Source organism: Trichosurus vulpecula, chromosome 7 (assembly GCF_011100635.1).
Source record: "Trichosurus vulpecula isolate mTriVul1 chromosome 7, mTriVul1.pri, whole genome shotgun sequence".
Taxonomy (NCBI): domain Eukaryota; kingdom Metazoa; phylum Chordata; class Mammalia; order Diprotodontia; family Phalangeridae; genus Trichosurus; species Trichosurus vulpecula.
The window spans coordinates 261838811-261855933 of NC_050579.1; the positions used below are offsets into that span (position 1 = coordinate 261838811).

The 17123-nt window shown below is 50.8% G+C and overlaps 4 protein-coding genes across 4 annotated transcripts; 2 read left to right on the plus strand and 2 right to left on the minus strand.

Moving 5' to 3' along the window:
• Positions 1-454: 454 nt before the first annotated feature.
• On the plus strand, positions 455-3168 carry GP1BA (glycoprotein Ib platelet subunit alpha). The gene is made up of 2 exons (XM_036768772.1): positions 455-526; positions 1063-3168. Exons 1-2 carry the CDS (start codon positions 500-502, stop codon positions 3166-3168), a joined length of 2133 nt encoding a protein of 710 aa, XP_036624667.1. The 5' UTR covers positions 455-499.
• A 1867-nt stretch (positions 3169-5035) lies between these two features.
• SLC25A11 (solute carrier family 25 member 11) lies at positions 5036-8630 on the minus strand. The gene is made up of 8 exons (XM_036768836.1): positions 8479-8630; positions 7905-8057; positions 7484-7690; positions 7065-7155; positions 6869-6959; positions 6661-6760; positions 6296-6347; positions 5036-6086 (listed from the first exon to the last, which is right to left on the minus strand). Exons 1-8 carry the CDS (start codon positions 8571-8573, stop codon positions 5931-5933), a joined length of 945 nt encoding a protein of 314 aa, XP_036624731.1. The 5' UTR covers positions 8574-8630; the 3' UTR covers positions 5036-5930.
• A 123-nt stretch (positions 8631-8753) lies between these two features.
• On the plus strand, positions 8754-13565 carry RNF167 (ring finger protein 167). Its single transcript, XM_036769155.1, has 10 exons — positions 8754-9140; positions 9661-9782; positions 10115-10195; positions 11023-11148; positions 11229-11316; positions 11423-11513; positions 11983-12088; positions 12274-12367; positions 12985-13065; positions 13148-13565. The coding sequence occupies exons 2-10, from the start codon at positions 9699-9701 to the stop codon at positions 13405-13407; spliced, it is 1011 nt and encodes a 336-aa protein (XP_036625050.1). The 5' UTR covers positions 8754-9140; positions 9661-9698; the 3' UTR covers positions 13408-13565.
• A 345-nt stretch (positions 13566-13910) lies between these two features.
• On the minus strand, positions 13911-16726 carry PFN1 (profilin 1). Its single transcript, XM_036766003.1, has 3 exons — positions 16443-16726; positions 14471-14663; positions 13911-14204 (listed from the first exon to the last, which is right to left on the minus strand). Exons 1-3 carry the CDS (start codon positions 16572-16574, stop codon positions 14107-14109), a joined length of 423 nt encoding a protein of 140 aa, XP_036621898.1. The 5' UTR covers positions 16575-16726; the 3' UTR covers positions 13911-14106.
• Between the last annotated feature and the right edge of the window lie 397 nt (positions 16727-17123).

Sequence of the window (17123 nt, forward strand, 5' to 3'; positions counted from 1 at the left end):
ATGGGGGTGGTAGGGGAACTCCTCTGCCTCTGTATTTTCCCAGACACACTATTAACAGTGTGTATGTATGTGTTTCTATGTATGTGTTCACCTAAAATAACTCCCCATAGAAAATTGAGCTACCAAACCATAGTGGTAAATGAAGCGGCTCTTACCATTAAAAAACAGGTGAAGAAGCCTTGTGCCAAGGAAAATGGGTAGCTGCCTAACTTAATAAAACCACCCTTACAATAATGCCCACTCCATACCCCTCACTTCCCAGATATAGGCTCCAAGGACTCCGAATTCTGAGGAAAGTGTTGGGGAATGGAGGATACGCAGGACGGAAGCTGTGAGAGTAGATGATAAGGGTTCTGTCTGGATTCCCCCCTCCTTTGGAAAACTCAGGGCTCCTATCAGGCCAGCACTTCCTCCCCTCTCTCTTCCCCCTCCCCTTCCTGTTCTTGCCCAGCATCTTGCCTCTCTGTAGAGTGAGCAGATAGACCTCCTGGCAGAAACTATGAATTCGAGGAGCTCATGGGAAATGGTGAGTAGTGGGAGAGAAAGGTCCTACCCGAGGACCGGAAAGGAATATTGACCTAGCTGGGGCGGAGGATGGTTGGGTTTTTCAGTCTGGTGGATTGAAGGTGGTGGTGGTAGCAGAGAGCCAGTTGACTAAAGTGGTGGATACTTGGATCTGGAAAGAAACAGGTCTAGTGGGGTTGAGTGGGAAGATGAGAAATGGGGGTCAGCGGAAGAAGACACCTGAGTCCTCAGGGGTAATCAAGGGTTGAGGAAATAGTGCGGAGAGACTTAGGGCCAGATACCTGGGTCCTGGAGAGGATTTGGGGCTGAAGGGCTGGACACCTGAGTCTTTGGGAGGATTAAACGCAGGGGAATAAGAAGTGAGAGATTGGGAGACATCTTTGCCCAGCAGGGGGTGGGAAGAAGGGAATTAAGAGTCTGGGAAGGGGAGGGGTGAAAAGTCAGGAGACTGGGTGGGTCTGGTCTTGGCTTCTTCTGGAATCTGGAATGTGAGAGAATAGGGAAGGAATCACCACACCCTCTTTTCCCCTTCCACAGGACCCCAAGCTACTCTTAGTCCTCCTCTTCCTTCTCCTCCTGGGCCCCTCTCATTCCCAAGCTCCCTGTGAGACCCATAAAGTGGATAGCAAGCTGGAGATCAACTGTGAATCCCTTGGTCTGAAGTCTGTGCCGTTGAAGCTGCCCCCAGACACTACTAATCTCTTTCTTCAGAATAATGGTCTGAAATCCTTCTTCACTTCTTCCCTCAGTCTTCTAACCCAACTCACTGAGCTCAAATTAGCTAAAAATAGTATAAGTGTCTTGCAGGCAGATGGGAAACTTCCACTCCTCTCAAGCCTGGATCTCTCTGATAATGACCTACAGAAGCTTCCCCAATTAGGGCCGTCTCTCCCCTCTCTCACATTGCTTGACCTCTCCAGAAATGCCCTAGAATCTCTGTCTCCACAAGCTCTGACTGGTCTGGATTCCTTAGAGAACCTCGACCTTCAAGGCAACAAGCTGAGGGATCTGCCCCCAGGGTTTCTGAAAGGAACACCCAAACTCCAGAAGCTGAACCTGGCAAACAATTACCTACACCATCTGTCAGCAGACCTGTTGGCAGGCCTCGACAATCTAAACACCCTCTTCCTCCAGAATAACCTGCTCTCTCTCCTTCCCCCTGGCTTCTTCGGGACCCTTCTCCTGCCTTATGTCTTCCTCCATTCCAATCCATGGAACTGCAACTGTGAACTTCAATACCTCCGTCGTTGGCTACAGGAAAATAAGGGGAATGTCTACCTCTGGCAGCAAGGTGTGGATGTCAGGATCATGACTCCAGATGTTGAGAGTGTGCAGTGTGAGACTCCCTCTAGGACACCTGTCTACACCTTCTCTGCAAATTGTCCCATCTCTAGGGATTATGATTATGACCAATATGACTATGATGGGCCAACTAGGAGAGGGGTCCTAGAAACTGAAACTACCAGTAGTTCGACCGCCATCTCCCCGGAGCATTCCACAGTTCTTAGGAGCTCAAAAATGACCATGACACAACTCACCACATCCCCAATCACTTCAGAAAAAAACACGTTCCCAAGTACCCGAAGGTCTACCATATTCCCTAGCAGCTCAGAAACAACTCTGTCCCCAACAATGCCAGAACCCACTAAGTTCCTGATCTCCTCAGAAACTACCACGCTCCATATCACCCCCATACCCACTGCATTCTCAGAGAATCTGGAAACAACCAGCTTCCCAACCTCTCCAGAAGCCACCGCATCTGTAGTAACCTTAGAAAAAACCACCTTCCCAAATGCCCAGAGGTCCACCATATTCCTTAACAACCCAGAAACAACTGTGTTCCCAACTATGCCAGAACTCACTAGGTTCCCAGAAACTACTACACTTCAGATCACTCCAGAAAATACCACATTCCCAGCTACCCAAGGGTCAACCATATTCCCAAACAGCCCAGAAACTACTATGTTTACAATGCCAGAATCCACTACATTCTCAGAGAATCTGGAAACGACTGGGTTCCTGTCTCTAGAAGCCACCACATCCCCAGTAACCTCAGAAAAAGCCATGCTCCAAACCACCCCAGAATTTGTCATACCAAACACAAATTCCACTGCACAGACCTCTTCCATGCCTGTTACCTTCCCCAGTCTCTCTTCAACTTTAACCCTCCTGAAGTCCACTATCTCCCCACCAAATGAAGTTGTGGCTCTAGGAAGCTTAGGGGATCCCAGCGACTCCTCCCCTCCCCTTTCCATCTCCTGCTGCCTTCTTTCTCGCAGGTTCTACATCTTTGGAATAGCGTGGATTCTGGTCTCTTCCCTTGTTCTCACTCTCTTTTTAGCTCTTGCCCAGCCCCCACCTCACCTGCCAAGGACCCATGCCTTTATGGAAGACATCTCCAAACCACAGGCCACTGTCCACCTTGAACTCCTTAAGGGCAAGCAGGTGATAGTCCCTAGAGCTTGCCTCCTATTTCTTCAGGGTTCAATACCCTCCTTCCGAACTAGACTCTTTCTGTGGGTACGGTCCAGTGGCAGAGTGGGACCTCTGACTCTGAAGAGGAAACCATCTGCCATAAGCCTGGGTCGAGGGGAAGACCTGCTGGGGTCGGTCAGCATCAGGTATTCAGGACACAGCCTCTGAGAAGTGCTCCTATAAACAAACCCTGTCATGCTCAGGTTCCTAGACAGAATCTAGCGCCCTGAATGACTTGGGAAAGATCAGTGTGGATGTGGCATGCCCTTCTGAAATCTAGGGGTAGCATCTGAACCCATAATAAAAGTTTCTTCTCGTCATCCGTTCTTATTGCGTGTATTGGGCAGGGGTGGGGAGGGAGAGATTTGGGGACTTGGGGGTGTTAAGATATACTGGTGGGGTAGAAGGACCTACTTTGCCACTTTCTCTCCATCACCACAAATTTTGAATATGAAGTAGTGGTGGGACATTCAAGAGATGTTCCAAAAGCAGTTGGAGATGGGGCTGGATTCAAGCGGGTAACAAAGCAGAGACCAGAGATGATGGGAAAGAAGACTAAACCAGGGATAAGGGGGAAGCACTGGAGGAAACAGATATGAATAAAATGGGGATACAGCATTAGGAGGGAAAACACATAATTTCTAGGTCACATGCATTAACATTTTTTTAATTGCAGAAAAGTTTAGTTTTTTCTGAAGTTTGAATTTCCTGATGCTCCTTCCTCTACACCACATCTTGGTGGGATACTGCGCTGCCCCCTCCCCCCCCCCAGTAGAATCCTTTGGCTAAGAGGAAATAGATTGTTCTCCTGGAGCCCCAGGGTCCTCCACTGCTAACTTCCTATACCTTAAAATCTCCAACATTTTATCCCTTGGAAAGACTCTCTCCTATAGATAGCTTTCAAAATGAGTCCCAACACAGACCTTTCTCCTTCCTTCAGACATCCTCTTTCTGGACCACCTAACCTCCTGTCCCAGCACCCAGCACAGATGGAACAAGTATTTAGAATTTCAGCCCCAAAATTGTCTCCTGAGATTCAGCTCCACATCTCCAACTGCTTTCAAGACATCACTTCTTAGATGTCTCACCGTTTCAAACTCAAAATTTCAAAATCCACACAAATCCCCAAGCCTTCCACCCACCTCTACTCGACTTTACTAAATATTGTCAAAGGAAATACCTTCCTCAAAGTCATCCAGGCTCAAATATCAAAATCCTTTTACTATGGAATGTTGCACCAGGTGCGAGTCTGACTTCTCTTACACATTGATGTCAGAGGCTTTAAAAAGGTCAATGTTAAAAAACTGATGTCATCTCTACTCATCAAGACTCTTCAATGATCACCTTTGTTAACTTTAGTTTGCGTACTTAAGTAGCCAGTGATCACATCCATAGTTACATTCTCATTTTACAACTGCAACCCCCCCCAAGGTTTATCTTTTACAGCTAAACAGCCAAAAGATGCACCCACAGTTTACCTTTTACGCCCATTTACCCTATTTCCCAACTGGCCGTAGCACAGAATGCCTTCTGACGACAACCACAGAACATCAGAGCTATAAGGGGCCTGTAAGATGGCCAGGTCCAATCTCATCCACCCCACAACCAAACAGCTAGGTTAGCTGCTTCCCTGTTCCCGAAACACATCTTACTTCTCTCCTTTCCCTCATCTTTGTAAACCCTAACCAATTTACAGGTTGGATTTCAGTCCCTGCTCCTTCCCCAATGCTGCATATTATCTCCCTCAATAGATTAAGGGCTCCCCACTGGCAGCGATTTGTCTCAGTCTCCAAAGAAGCAGGTGTTCATCAGTGCTCACTAGAAAGACTGGTCCCCATTGCTCACTTGTCCCATCCACCCTTCCTTCAGACTGGGAAGTCAATTTGTCTCCCACATTCTTCCTTGTAGCATTTGGACTTCAGTCCTTACAAAGGACATTCTTTTCCCACCCCAGTTCCCAACAAAAGCAGGGACTATGAGAAGTGCAGAATGTTTCCACGATCCCAGAAAAACAGTTGAAGTAATGACAAATCCCTTACCATAGTTAAATATATTTTCATAAAATCATCATATATTTTTCCCATCATTTTTAAGATTAAAAAAAAAAAGGCATAGACAACCTGTTCCCCAGGAACTCAATCAAAGCAGCCCCTATCCTCAGGCTGAGGGAGGTTAGAGTACCTAAGCACGTTATAGTGGCAAATACCTCTCTTTTCCTACCTCTTCCTTCCTTATAACTGTCACTTGTAACGAGAAATGGGAGAACATATGCAGTGTGGAGGGGCCCTGCTCCTAATCAGTGTGGAAGTTGAGCAGATACTGAATTTCAACCCTGTTTCTTACTAGGCCCTTTGCTGGGGATGGGGACTAAGAGAAGTATTCTTCTTTACCATGAGGCCTCCTTGGCTACATAGGCACTCTTCACTGTTTCCTTCCTCTTTTCTCTCCTACTAACTTAGTTTCCCTGCTTGGGAAGCAAGCAGAAATACTCTCAGTCAACTGTACTGTGGAACTTAAAACTATCCAAGCTGTTGCTTCTGCTGGGACCTCCTTGCCCTCTTCCCTCCTCCACAGGATGTTTCTGGGGTGGAGGTCCCAAGAGTTAATGAAGACAAGTGCCAGGCTCTTTGGGGGGAACCTAGAGGCCACAGGAAAAGGGAAGTAGAGTCCAAGCTGGAGCAGGGGCCAAAGTCCTTTATATCAGGAGCAACCACATTGGTGGGGAAGGGGGAAGAAGAGTGAAGGAGTTGGGGGAAATAAATAGAATGGTAGGCTGAAGGGGGCAGAATCCAGACATCCCCTTTGGAAGGTGAACATATGGTAAGGGCTAGGAGGATTGACACTCATGGAGATGTGGGCTGGTAGGGACCCCTCAGATCCCCATTCCTGAGAGCCATGTCCTCCTGGTCCTCAGGCACCCTTGGGGCTCCTCAACCACTGAGAAAGAGCTTCTTGTAGGCTTTGTTCATCTGCTCCAGGAAGATAAAGGTGAGGACAGTATGGGGGCCAAGCCGGGCATAGTAAGGGGTGAATCCCTTCCAGAGGCTGAAGAATCCTTCGTATCGAATGACCTTTACCAGCACGTCCTGTCAGGGAACAAGGGGTGAGCTTGGGGGATGAGAGGAACACCAACCCTTCCACACCCACGCAGTTCCTCCCAACCAAGGGACCAAGTAGGAAGACTCCCAGGCATTGGTCCCTGGGTGAATACAGGCCAAATGCTTTACACATTAGCTTATTATATGTTGGATGAAGAGGTAGGTAAATAACTTCCCTCAGTTCCCCCAATTCTCACCAGTCCATTCTTGTACTCGGGCTTCCCATCAATCATTCGCATATTCTGGATCCTGGGTGAATACAGAAAGGGGTAAACAAAAGGTTAGAGCTGTGGAGAAAGCTGGAGCCTGGGTGGGATGGAATGGAACCAAGGCTTACAACCTATAATCATGTATTTAAAACAACAATAGCACTTTCAAGTTTTCTAGCTTCATTCCGCCATATTACAGATGAAAAAAAGTGACCAGGTAGTCTTGAGCCTAGAGTCTAGAGCTCACAAAATGGTATCCCTGGTTTGTTGTCCTACTGAGCCATCATCTCCAACTGAACAATGTGGAAACCCAGACATCCCTCCACCCTTTGCCTTAGAGACCCTGAGCCCACCTGGTTTTAACAATGTCCACAGGCATAGAGGCTGCTGTGGTGACTAGACCACTGATCATACTGGCGCAGAAATGACAGAAGATGTTGTCAGAGAAGTGCCCTACAGGGGCAAGAGAAAGAGACACATCAGTTTAAATCCTTGGAATGGCTGGAGCAGGAAGGACTGGCGACCAGATGCTCAGGTGGGTGGGGAAGGTTTGGAACTTACCTGAATCCAAGAGGAACTGTTTAGACTGTGAATAAGAAGCAAGCTGGGCAGCATTGACAACGACGGCTCTAGCCATGGTAGGGATACAACCCTAGCGTTAAGAGAAAAAGTAACGTGTCAGCCCCCCACCTCCTTCTGGGCCCCCTTATCTCTTCTCCCATGCTCTCCCCTAATCAATCAAGCCTCTTCCACTTACCCTCCAAAGGGTAAGGACACCCTCTTCCCGGACAATCCTCAAGAGTGCATCAAAAACATTTTTGTAGCCTCTACGCTGATCCAGTGGCAATCTGCAGAGAGAGAGTGAGGTTGAGAAAGGGAGAGGAGGGCGAGAGAGAAGATAAGGGAAGAGCCAAGGTCATGGGAACACCAAAGGGCAATTCTACTCTCTCTGCATTACAAAGAACCACAGTATCTTCAGAGTCAAAAAGTCAATCCCCTCATTTTGTAGCTGAAGACACAGTCCAGAGAAATAAACTGACCTGCCTAAAATTAGAGTGGAAGTAGTGGAACTAGGACCTGTGTCTCCTGGTGGACAATCCAGTGCTTTTCCCAGGCTAATGGCCTAGAGAGAGGCTGGGGTCCTGGGTCCTTAGGTAGGATTTAGGCATGACTCACCGACCATCCGCGGTCATACGAATCAGGGCAACTTCAGCAGGTGTTCCCACAAAGGCTCCTGTGGCGCCTGCTGTCATGCCAATCACAGCCTTCAGCAAGAAGCCAGGGGGTGTCCCATCTGCCCCAGTCAGGCGCTCAAAGAGAACGGTGTAAATGCCAAGGCGAGTAGTCGTGTAGGTCGCCTGGCGGAGGAGCCCGGCAGACAGCCTGATGGAAGGAGAAAGCAGGTCAGGAACAGGAGCATCAAGGCCCAATAGGGAAGGGAAAGCCCTTTCCTTCTAACAGCCCCGATGAGAAGAGCTGGGCACGGCGCCGCACAGCTGCTCGGGGGTGATTCCCGTGCCTCCCCTACAGCGTCTGCCCCCTTCCTTTCCCCAAAGGCCCAGACCTCTAGCTCTCAGGCCCCCAGCCCCGGAATTACCCCGTGTAGATGCCTCGAAGCCCTTCGTTCCTCAAGATGCTGGTGAGGGCATGGAAGCTGGTCTTGTATTCCCGGGTCTTGGCCCCTTCCCCACTCAGCTGCATTCGGTTCTTCACCAGGTCTAGAGGCTGCACAAAAACGGTGGCCCCCATCCTGAGGTGGGGGAGAAGGGGGCTCAGAGACAGGCCCTCAGGAGCCATGTAAAAGTGGACGGGCCGCCTATGCCCACCGGGGTCCGAATTCGGGTTAAGTGTTCAAGCGACTTTCCTAGATTGGCTGCGCCGGCCTGGGGCGGGGGGAGGTCGCGCTGCGTTCGGGGCCGGCTCCGCGGGGTGCAATGACCCGGGGATCGGCAGGCCCGAGGGCCGGACAAGGGATGGAAGTGTAATGGGGGCTCCGTGAAGGAGGACCACGTGTCAGGCAGTCCGGGGCGACCGTGCAGCGTGGGGGAAATGGACCGAGGGTAACGTCGGCGCTGCCCCCAAGGCCGATCCGGGGTGCTGCCCCGCCGGTCCCCGGAGAAGCGCCCGGCTTCCAGCCCGGGCCGGGACTGTGTGGGGAGGAGAACGCTTACCCAGCCAGGCCCCCGAACAAGAACTTGACCGACTTGGGGGACGTGCGGGGCTTTAAAGCCACCTCGCCGCCCCCAGGAGTCGCCGCCGCCGCCATGTCCACTAATGCCCAGCTGCACCCGGGACTGGCGAGCGCGCGCCCCCACACGCACCCAAGGTGACACTGCGCGCGCGCGCACGCGTCCTTGCTCTCACTCTTCCCGCCCGCTCTCTACAAACCCGGGCAGCCCCGCCTTCTCCCCAGGGCCGGGGCCAGCCCCACCCCGCTTCGGCTGGAGGCTGGCACGCAGGCGCACAAAGAGGCCACCAGGAAGAGGATGGAGCTGGAGTAGTGAAACACAGGAATGGAGGCGGAGCTTAGAGAATATTGTTGGGAGTGGGAGTGGGCTTGAGGTTCTTGAATCAGGGCGTAAATAGAGAGCTGGGTGAACTGAAACAAACGTGTGGTCCATAGAACACAGGCATTATTAGTACGGAGGCCCCGGGGAAGCAGAGAAAGCGGGGGAAATCTCGTGAGATCCAGTAAGCCGGGGAGTGACCAGGAAGACTCTCGCGACATTTCACTTTAGTGTTTGGAGGACTGGGGAAGTGAGAAAGCTCTCGCGAGACTTAAATGAACCTGAGGTAGCGGCGGCGGAGCCAGCAGCCCTGGGAGGGAGTAGAGGTTTGTAAACTGGGAATCCCCGGGGGCAGCGGGAGTGGAAATCTTCCTAGCAGGATGGGAAGGATTTTGCAGGAGGTTTCTTTGGGCATCTAGGCATCCTCCACATCTGTAGCTATCCCGGTCGCCCTCATCCTCTGCTTTAACCCGCTGGCCCGGTTTTGATGTCCCCCGGGCCCAGGTGTTGGGGGCCGGAAGTCCCTTTTAGGGGATAAGGTCCGGGGAGGAGGGGTGCCCTGCAGCTCCGGAAGTGCTCGTTGTCGCTTCTCTCCTTTACCGGAAGTTCCTCCTTTCATTTGGGTTCCCCCCTTTTACCCACCAACTACAAAATTTGAGTGGACCTAGAGACTCCTACTGTCCCACCTGGTTCAGAACTGTCATCTCTCCTCCCCCACGCCCCAGTACCACGGGGAGTTCGGACTGGGTGAAAGATTAGATTACTAGGCCGGGGTGGGATATACTTGGAGTTTGGGGGGTGGGCTTGGGGCACTACAACAGAACTCCATTCTCTGTTTGGCTACAGGACTCCGTCCTCCCCAACCTGCGGCTGCTGCTGCTACCATGCGTCCTGAGGCCTTCCCGTTCCCTGTGCTAATGGCCGCCGTGCTATGGGGGATCACCCCCACTTGGGGGCTCATCCGAGCCGTGAGTCTGGGGACCTGGGCCCAGGGTGAGCTGAGCTTAGGACAACAGGTTCCCTATGAAACGCGGATCCCCAACCTTTTCTTACTCCATGGGTGTTAGAGTACTAGATTGGGAGCCAAAGGACCTGAATTCTCCCTCAGTTACTACCTTTGTTTAATCACTGCCCGTCTTTGGGCCTCAAGTTTCTTCATTTGCTACATGAGAAGTTTGCACCAATTCCCTTTCCAGTTCTAAATTATGTGTATCCAATATTAGGATTGGAGCAGGGAGAGGAAGGGAGGGGGTAGGGTTTCAGTGGGAATGAAGGAGAGCAGTGAGTCTTATGTTCCCAGACCTCCGACCACAATGCCAGCATGGACTTTGCAGACCTTCCTGCCCTTTTTGGGGCTTCCCTGAGCCAAGAAGGGCTCCTGGTAAGTTGCTTATCCTCTAGAAGCTTGGATCCAGGGGGCAAGAAGGGCTAGGTGAACAGTGAGCTTAGTGATACAATGGGAAGAGGACTGCAGCTGTAGTGAGAAGACCTTGTTTGGAAACCTGAATTTGTAACTTTGTATCTCTGTGACTTTGGGCAAATCACTTTTGTTCTCTGTAAAGTGAAAGGGTTAGATTAGGTCAGGGGGTCTTGGGGTTGGTGAACTTTTTTTTTTTTTTTTACTATTTTGATGACTTCAAGTACAATCGAATCCTTTTTATTTCATTTGATGACTTAAAAACATTGTTCTGAGAAGGCTTCAGCAGACTTTAAAAGGGGTCCATGACACAAATTAAGCCCTGGACCAGATGATCAAGAGGGTGCTTTTCCACATTTTATAGCCAGAACTATATGGCAGCATATATTTAATGGGTGCTAGATTGGAGAAATTGATGGTTTGAACTTGGGAAAAGGAAGAGAGTTTATAATCAAGTTTAAGGATCATTTCCTAGGAGAGTAAATAGGGTAGGGTTGAGATACAGAGGTAGGTATCCTGAGCAAAAGCTTGGAGTCAGGTGGATATGAAGTATGGAGGGCAGCATACACTAGAGAAAAAAGTGGAGGATGAAAGTAGTTACCGGGGGAGAGGGTACTCAAGTGTGGAGGAATCTTACCAGAGAGTTTGGGATCATTATTCCAAAGGAACTTTTGTTTAGAACTGGATGTTTCAAGTTAAGTTGGGTCTCTAGCTGCCTGGAGGAGATAGAGGGTAGAGATATGTGGATCCATCTGGGCAGGAGGAGCACCTAATCTTATTCCCACCCCCAGGGATTCCTAGTGGAGGCTCATCCTGCCAATGCCTGTAGTCCTATTAACCCTCCACCTCTTGCTCCTACCAATGGTTCTGCCTTTATCGCCCTGCTTCGGAGATTTGACTGCAACTTTGATCTCAAGGTGGGGAATGGGAATGGGGATGGTGGAAGGGTCTGGAGTGACTGGGTAATGGTTACTCTGACGCCCCTTCATTCTCTCAGGTTCTGAATGCCCAGAAGGCTGGGTACAGAGCAGCTGTGGTCTACAATGTGAATTCCAATGAACTTTTGAACATGGTGTGGAATAGTGGTAAGAGTTGGGGCACCTGAGCACCTGAGTCCTTGAGGAGGGGCAAGGGGAGGTGAAAGGAGGTGGGGATGCCGGGGTCCCTGGTGTGACAGTCCCATTCCTACAGAGGAAATTCAGCAGCAGATCTGGATCCCCTCAGTGTTTGTGGGAGAGACAAGCTCAGAGTACCTGCGCTCCCTCTTTGTCTACGACAAGGGGTATGATGTGTCTTCCTTTTCTCAGCCCTGATTCCTGTCTGGTGTGTTCCTAATCCCCTTTCCCCACCCTGGATCTTTTCATTCACTATTTTCCTCTCCACCTTGTGCCACCCCCCCCCCCCATTATTCTTTTATCTCAGTCTAACATACCATGTCGCAGAGTCCCGAAGCTCTGGCGGGGAGGGCACAGGACTCTTGAGTTTGAGTCCTTGCTCTTCCATTTCCTAAGCTTTAGGACTGTAGCAGGTCCCTCGGAGCCTGTTTCCTCATTTGCAGAATATGAGTAGGCAGCTTTTATTGCCTATGCCGCAGGTTTGTTGTGAGGAAGTTTTGTAAACCGCTCAGCATTAGAGAAATATGAGCTTTTGTGCTTTGAGTTTTTATTTCCCTTCCATTTCCCATTCCTCCAGTCCTTGAATGCCCCTTATTGCTATGCTCTGACCCCTCCCCTCTCACCGTCCCTTCCTAGGGCCCGAGTCTTGCTGGTCCCAGACAACACCTTCCCTCTAGGCTATTACCTCATCCCCTTCACTGGGGTTGTGGGCCTGCTGGTTCTGGCCATGGGGGCTGTGCTGGTGAGTTAATTTTGGGCAAGGTCTGTTTTTCCAGGGGTTGGGAAAAGAGGCATAGCTTGGGAAGTCACACCAACTCCATGGGGGGAGAGGAAGACTGAATTGAACTGGCCCAGCCTCTTTGATGCTCCCAGGGTGGGTTCCTCTCCTTTCTTCTGCCAGGTAGTGTCTCTCCTCTCCCCCGCCAGGTAGTTCGATGTATACAGCACCGGAAACGGCTCCAAAGGAACCGACTGAGCAAAGAGCAGCTGAAACAGATTCCCACCCATAACTATCAGAAGGGTGAGGCAGGGTTCTGGGATGACCTTTCGTACAGGCCCAAACACTACCAAGGTCTGGGTATCAGTGTCTGGAAATAAGAGATGGAAGGCAGGAAAAGCTCCAGAGAGAGAAGGGGCAAAAGGGAAAAAGGGGGTAAAGGCAAGAAAAACCAAAATCCTTAGGCCTCGTGTCCATATAAGGCTAGAGCTGAGGCCTGGCCCTTCCTTCCCCATTTCTGCTCATCTTCCCTCCTCCAAACCACTTCCCTTCACCTCTACCCCTAGCTGGGTTGGTCCCTCTGTTCCCATCACTTCTTACTCTCCCACTGTACTCCTCCAGCGTTGAGTTGTACCCTTGACCTTGGACAAAGCTTTTTTGTTTCTCTTTCCTGGCCTCTAGTTTACATGTTTTTTTTTTTAAAAAAATGGCTAGTTTTGGAAGGTGGGCTGGTAAGGTAGATCGAATTGGATTAAGTTGAATTTAAGCAGCACATGGCAGGAACTTATTTAGTCTTGAATTTCTATAGTTGGATTTAGTTAGAGAAAACACTTAGAAGGGGACTCATGACAAGAGAGAAGTTATTAACCCTGTCTGTGATAGGCTGAGTAGGGGCCCTTAATCCTTCTTGTCCCAACTAGGTGATGAATATGATGTCTGTGCCATCTGCCTGGAAGAGTATGAGGATGGGGATAAGCTGAGGATACTACCGTGTGCTCATGGTAAGGAATATTCTGCCCCCAAAGGTGCCATTACCTCATCTCCCTTCTTATATGACCCATTTCTGTCTTGGTTGTTTCCTAGCCTATCATAGTCACTGTGTGGATCCCTGGCTCACCCAAACACGGAAGACTTGTCCAATCTGCAAGCAGCCAGTTCACCAAGAACCTGGGGAAGAGGAGGAAGAGCAGGAAGCAGAGGAGGATGGGGACAGTGGAAACCCAGTCTCTGAGCGGACACCGCTTCTAGGCCCCTCTACCACCCTCCCACCCTCCTTTGGTACCCTCTCCCCTACCCTTCCTGAAGAACCTTCCACCTCCTCATCCTCAGCTCTTGTTGTCTGACCTGACCTGAATTGGCACCTTCTTCCTTTGAAGATTTCCTGGGCTAGGCTCTTCCCCTTCTACATCTAAACATTTTCACTGTTGGGTTAATAAAATTGCTTTGTTTTTGGACCAGGGGTGGGGTCTTTCTCAGGACCCTTCCCCCACAAACACCTCTAGTCCTAGTTGTTTTTCTTGAATGGAGGAGGGAAAGGAAGGAAGGCTGAAATGACTAATAGCCTTTCTTTCCTGGTGCTCACTAGGAGGCTCCAATCTTCCAAAAGGGGAAAACGCACCCAACCCCACCTCTAACACCTAAGAGACCTGGGACCTCCCAGGACTGCACATTCCTGAACTGTTGTGCTTTTCCCTAGAACCCACAGCTGACAGTGCCGGCTCTTCTGGAATTCTCCCTGTCTTGGCAGATCCCAGTCCTCATCACACACACCTTTATTAGTAGAATCTTTTATTCATATTCCAATATAAGTTTCCAGAAAAAAAAACCAACAAAAATTTTTTTCAAAAAAAAAAAAAAATCTTCCCAACTACACACAGGAAGGAGGTTCAAAAGGAAAGGGGGGGGTGCCTGTCCATCCAACCTGGCCCCCCCCCCACCAGGTGTAGTTTTGGCAGCAACAAGTGGGTGGGGGAATGGCCCAAAAAAACAATGGTGAGGGAAATGGTGCAGAAGCCTTGGGGAAGAAGAGGGGGCAGAGAGGGTCAGTATTGAGAGCGTCGAAGGTGGGAAGCCATTTCATAACACTTCTTGTTGATCATTCCCCCGTGGATACCTTCCTTCCCCATCAGCAGGACTAGCGCTAAGGACAGAAGAAAAGGAATTTTTCAGTATTCCCAGCCTCTATCACCTGTAACCGCTTAGTCAACAGCCTCCTGTGTAACACCTTAGGCACGCTATGCAAGGGGAAAAATGGGAGAGGTGGAAAAGCTACATCAGTAAAGGCGCCCTCACCAGAAAGTGAAACTTTAGCCAGTATTTAGCTAACAATATCCTTTAAATAAAGACACCACCTGCATTAAACATTTTGCCTTCAAGATTCGGGACCAGAGGAGGGTCACAACTTACTCTTGGCAGTCATGGTAACAGTGAGGTTGAAGGTGGGAGCACCCCCAGTGCTCTTGGTACGAAGGTCCATGGTGTACTCTCCATCTAGCAGCAGCGAATCCCTGATCACTGAACATTTCTGGCCCCCAAGTGTCAGCCCATTTACGAAGAAAGTCGAACGATCTTTGCCAACCAATACGGCGACTTCAGCTGGCTATAGCATGGAAGAAGAAGGGAGGCACATACAAGGGTGAAATTAGGAACCTAAGAACTGTGTGGCCTTCCCCCATTCCTCCTCCTGCCCACTTGTGTGGATAATTGTTCCAAGTAAGTTTGGGTCTGAATTTAAACAGATAAATGTATCATTCCTTAAGAATTCACTTCAACGGGACCCTCCTCATCATTCTCCCCACAAGAGCTAAAAGTTTAGGCGAGTCAGCCCAAAACTCACTATAAAAGTGTAAAGATGAAAGGCAGGAGAGCAGGGAGTCTGTGAAAGATGAGGGGTATATCGAAGCACATGGCTTTTTCCCCTCAGGAAAGCAGAAGCAGAGGAGGAGGGGCCGGGGATAGAACAAAGCTGCTATGCCCTTATTTGGGCAAAGACTCAGCCAAGCTCAGAGTGGGGGCCCTGGATTCCTGGGTCTGAGAACATCGGTTGGTGGTTTGGGGCCCAGATGACAACTAGGGGTGGGAGCCCAATGCATCCCGCAAACTCAATTGCTATCAGAAAACTTTTTTTGTAGTAGTAGTGGTGCCAATCTCAGGGAGCTGGTAGCTCTCTCATATCAAAAAGAACTTCAAGCACCCCCTCTCTCCCCTCTACACCCCCCACACCCTACCAACCCCACATCCGGCCACTGAACTCCCGGAAATCCCCACTTCAAACTTCCGCTCCCCCTCCCCACTTCCGGGCAAGCTACACTGGGGAGAGAGCCCTCTGACCTTTATGACTCCCTATTCCATTCCCCCACCCCCAGCTAAACTTCCCCAAAACTTCCTTGTCCGACCCCACTCCAGACATTAAAAAGGAATGGGGGAAGCGGAGAGGAATTCCTTTACGGAAATTTAACAACGGTGCACCAGCAGGACCCCAAACGAGTAGGGCCATGGGGAACTATGGGGGCTGAGGGGAAGCTTGTAAGGAGGTGCTGGGAGTGGCAATGCCCTGGGAGAAGAGGGCCGGGCCGGGCCAGGAGTAGCCCTTAAGCACCAAGAAGCTGCAGGAGCCTCGGCTTCCTCCTCTTCCTCCCCCCACCCCGGGGGCGAACAATGGTGGAACGAGTGGGGGCGCGTATGCATGCAACCGGAAGTGGAGGGGCGCCCCGCCATCCCCTTAAAAAAAAGGTTAAGGGGGAAATCTCCCATCCACCCCGCCCCGCCCTGGGGGAGGCGGAAGTGTCCGATGAACCGGGCGGCTGGCGCCCCTCCCCGCCCTGTGCCCCGGATGTAACGCCCTCCCTCAGAACCGTGGTGGTGCTGGAACGACTACGGTGCGGGAGTCCCAGGAATTTGGGGGAAAAACGGTCAAAGGGGGAGGGCGGGCTTGCAATGCAACCTGAGAATCCATTTAAAGGCCTAGGCGCAAAAAGTCAAAGAAAAATGTGGTTATAGGTGAAAGCCAGGCCTTCGAGAGGAGGGAAGGATGGGAAACCACTTCTCTGGCCCTTGTCCCGTTACCCCGGCGCCAGCGTCTTCCGCGCAGCCCCGAAGTGTCCCCACAACTACCAAAATTCACTCACATCCTGTTAGCGCCCAGCCTGGCCGAGATTTCTCAGCCAAACCGACCCTCGGGCCCCCAATCTCTCCAGCTGTTCTGCTCCTAACCCTTAACTCCCCCATCCCCCCACCAGCCCTTAAATTAAAATAACAAAAAAACAAACAAAAAACCCGACCAAACCCACAAATGCATCTCCCGTTTTCCAATGCACCCCAAAAAGGACTTTCTCCCCACAACAGCCTCCAGGCCCTAGCTTGCTCCCTTTCTATATACCGTGATATTGGCGAAGGTTTTCCCGGGTACGGCGGCCCAGACCGAGGGCGAGTCCTTATAGCCGACTATGGCCGCGTCCTGACAGGTCCCGTCCGCCATGAGGTTGTCGATGTAGGCGTTCCAACCGGCCATAGCGCTGGCGGTCTGGCTCTGCTGCTACTGCGGGCAGGGGGTGGCGGAGAGCTCGGAACACGCGCTGCTGTCCGGACTCGCAGCTCCGTTCTCTCTGCTGCCTTCAGCTCTGCTTCCTGCTCGTCCTGCTGCTCCTCCTCCCCCCTCCCCCCTCCTTTTTTTTTTTTTTTTTTTTTGCAAACGACAGGGGAGGCGGGGCCGCTTCTTCTTCCCCCCTCCCCCTCTCCTGAGACCCAAAACTTTGCAAATAACAATTTTTAAAACTATCCCCCCCTTCTCAGTAGCCAAATTTGCTGAGTGCAATAAAAGGACCTCTGGGCGGGAGCGGGGGTGAGAGTGCAGCGTTAGGCTGTTAGTCGCATCTTAGGGAATAAATCAAACTCCGGTAGGGGATAAGGACGGTGAAAACGGAGACTACGCAAGCTCCAAATTAACGCAAATCCTAGGAAGGTCTGGCATAAACCGGGTTAAATTTTTAACACTCTTTTTCTACCCCAGCCCCAGCTTGGAGTGCGGGGATGTGCATGCGCTCGAAGGCCCAGGAGGAGC

Coding starts and splice junctions, on each gene's coding strand:
- GP1BA (XM_036768772.1), top strand. CDS start 500: ATGAATTCGAGGAGCTCATGGGAAATG. Junction 527..1,062: donor CGAGGAGCTCATGGGAAATG/GTGAGTAGTGGG, acceptor CCCCTTCCACAG/GACCCCAAGCTACTCTTAGT.
- SLC25A11 (XM_036768836.1), bottom strand. CDS start 8,573: ATGGCGGCGGCGGCGACTCCTGGGGGCGGCGAGGTGGCTTTAAAGCCC. Junction 6,761..6,868: donor ACAGTTCCTCTTGGATTCAG/GTAAGTTCCAAA, acceptor TTGCCCCTGTAG/GGCACTTCTCTGACAACATC. Junction 6,087..6,295: donor CCGAGTACAAGAATGGACTG/GTGAGAATTGGG, acceptor GTTCCCTGACAG/GACGTGCTGGTAAAGGTCAT.
- RNF167 (XM_036769155.1), top strand. CDS start 9,699: ATGCGTCCTGAGGCCTTCCCGTTCCCTGTGCTAATGGCCGCCGTGCTA. Junction 10,196..11,022: donor TGAGCCAAGAAGGGCTCCTG/GTAAGTTGCTTA, acceptor TCCCACCCCCAG/GGATTCCTAGTGGAGGCTCA. Junction 13,066..13,147: donor GATACTACCGTGTGCTCATG/GTAAGGAATATT, acceptor GTTGTTTCCTAG/CCTATCATAGTCACTGTGTG.
- PFN1 (XM_036766003.1), bottom strand. CDS start 16,574: ATGGCCGGTTGGAACGCCTACATCGACAACCTCATGGCGGACGGGACC. Junction 14,664..16,442: donor AAACCTTCGCCAATATCACG/GTATATAGAAAG, acceptor TCCATGCTATAG/CCAGCTGAAGTCGCCGTATT. Junction 14,205..14,470: donor TGTTACCATGACTGCCAAGA/GTAAGTTGTGAC, acceptor TTCTGTCCTTAG/CGCTAGTCCTGCTGATGGGG.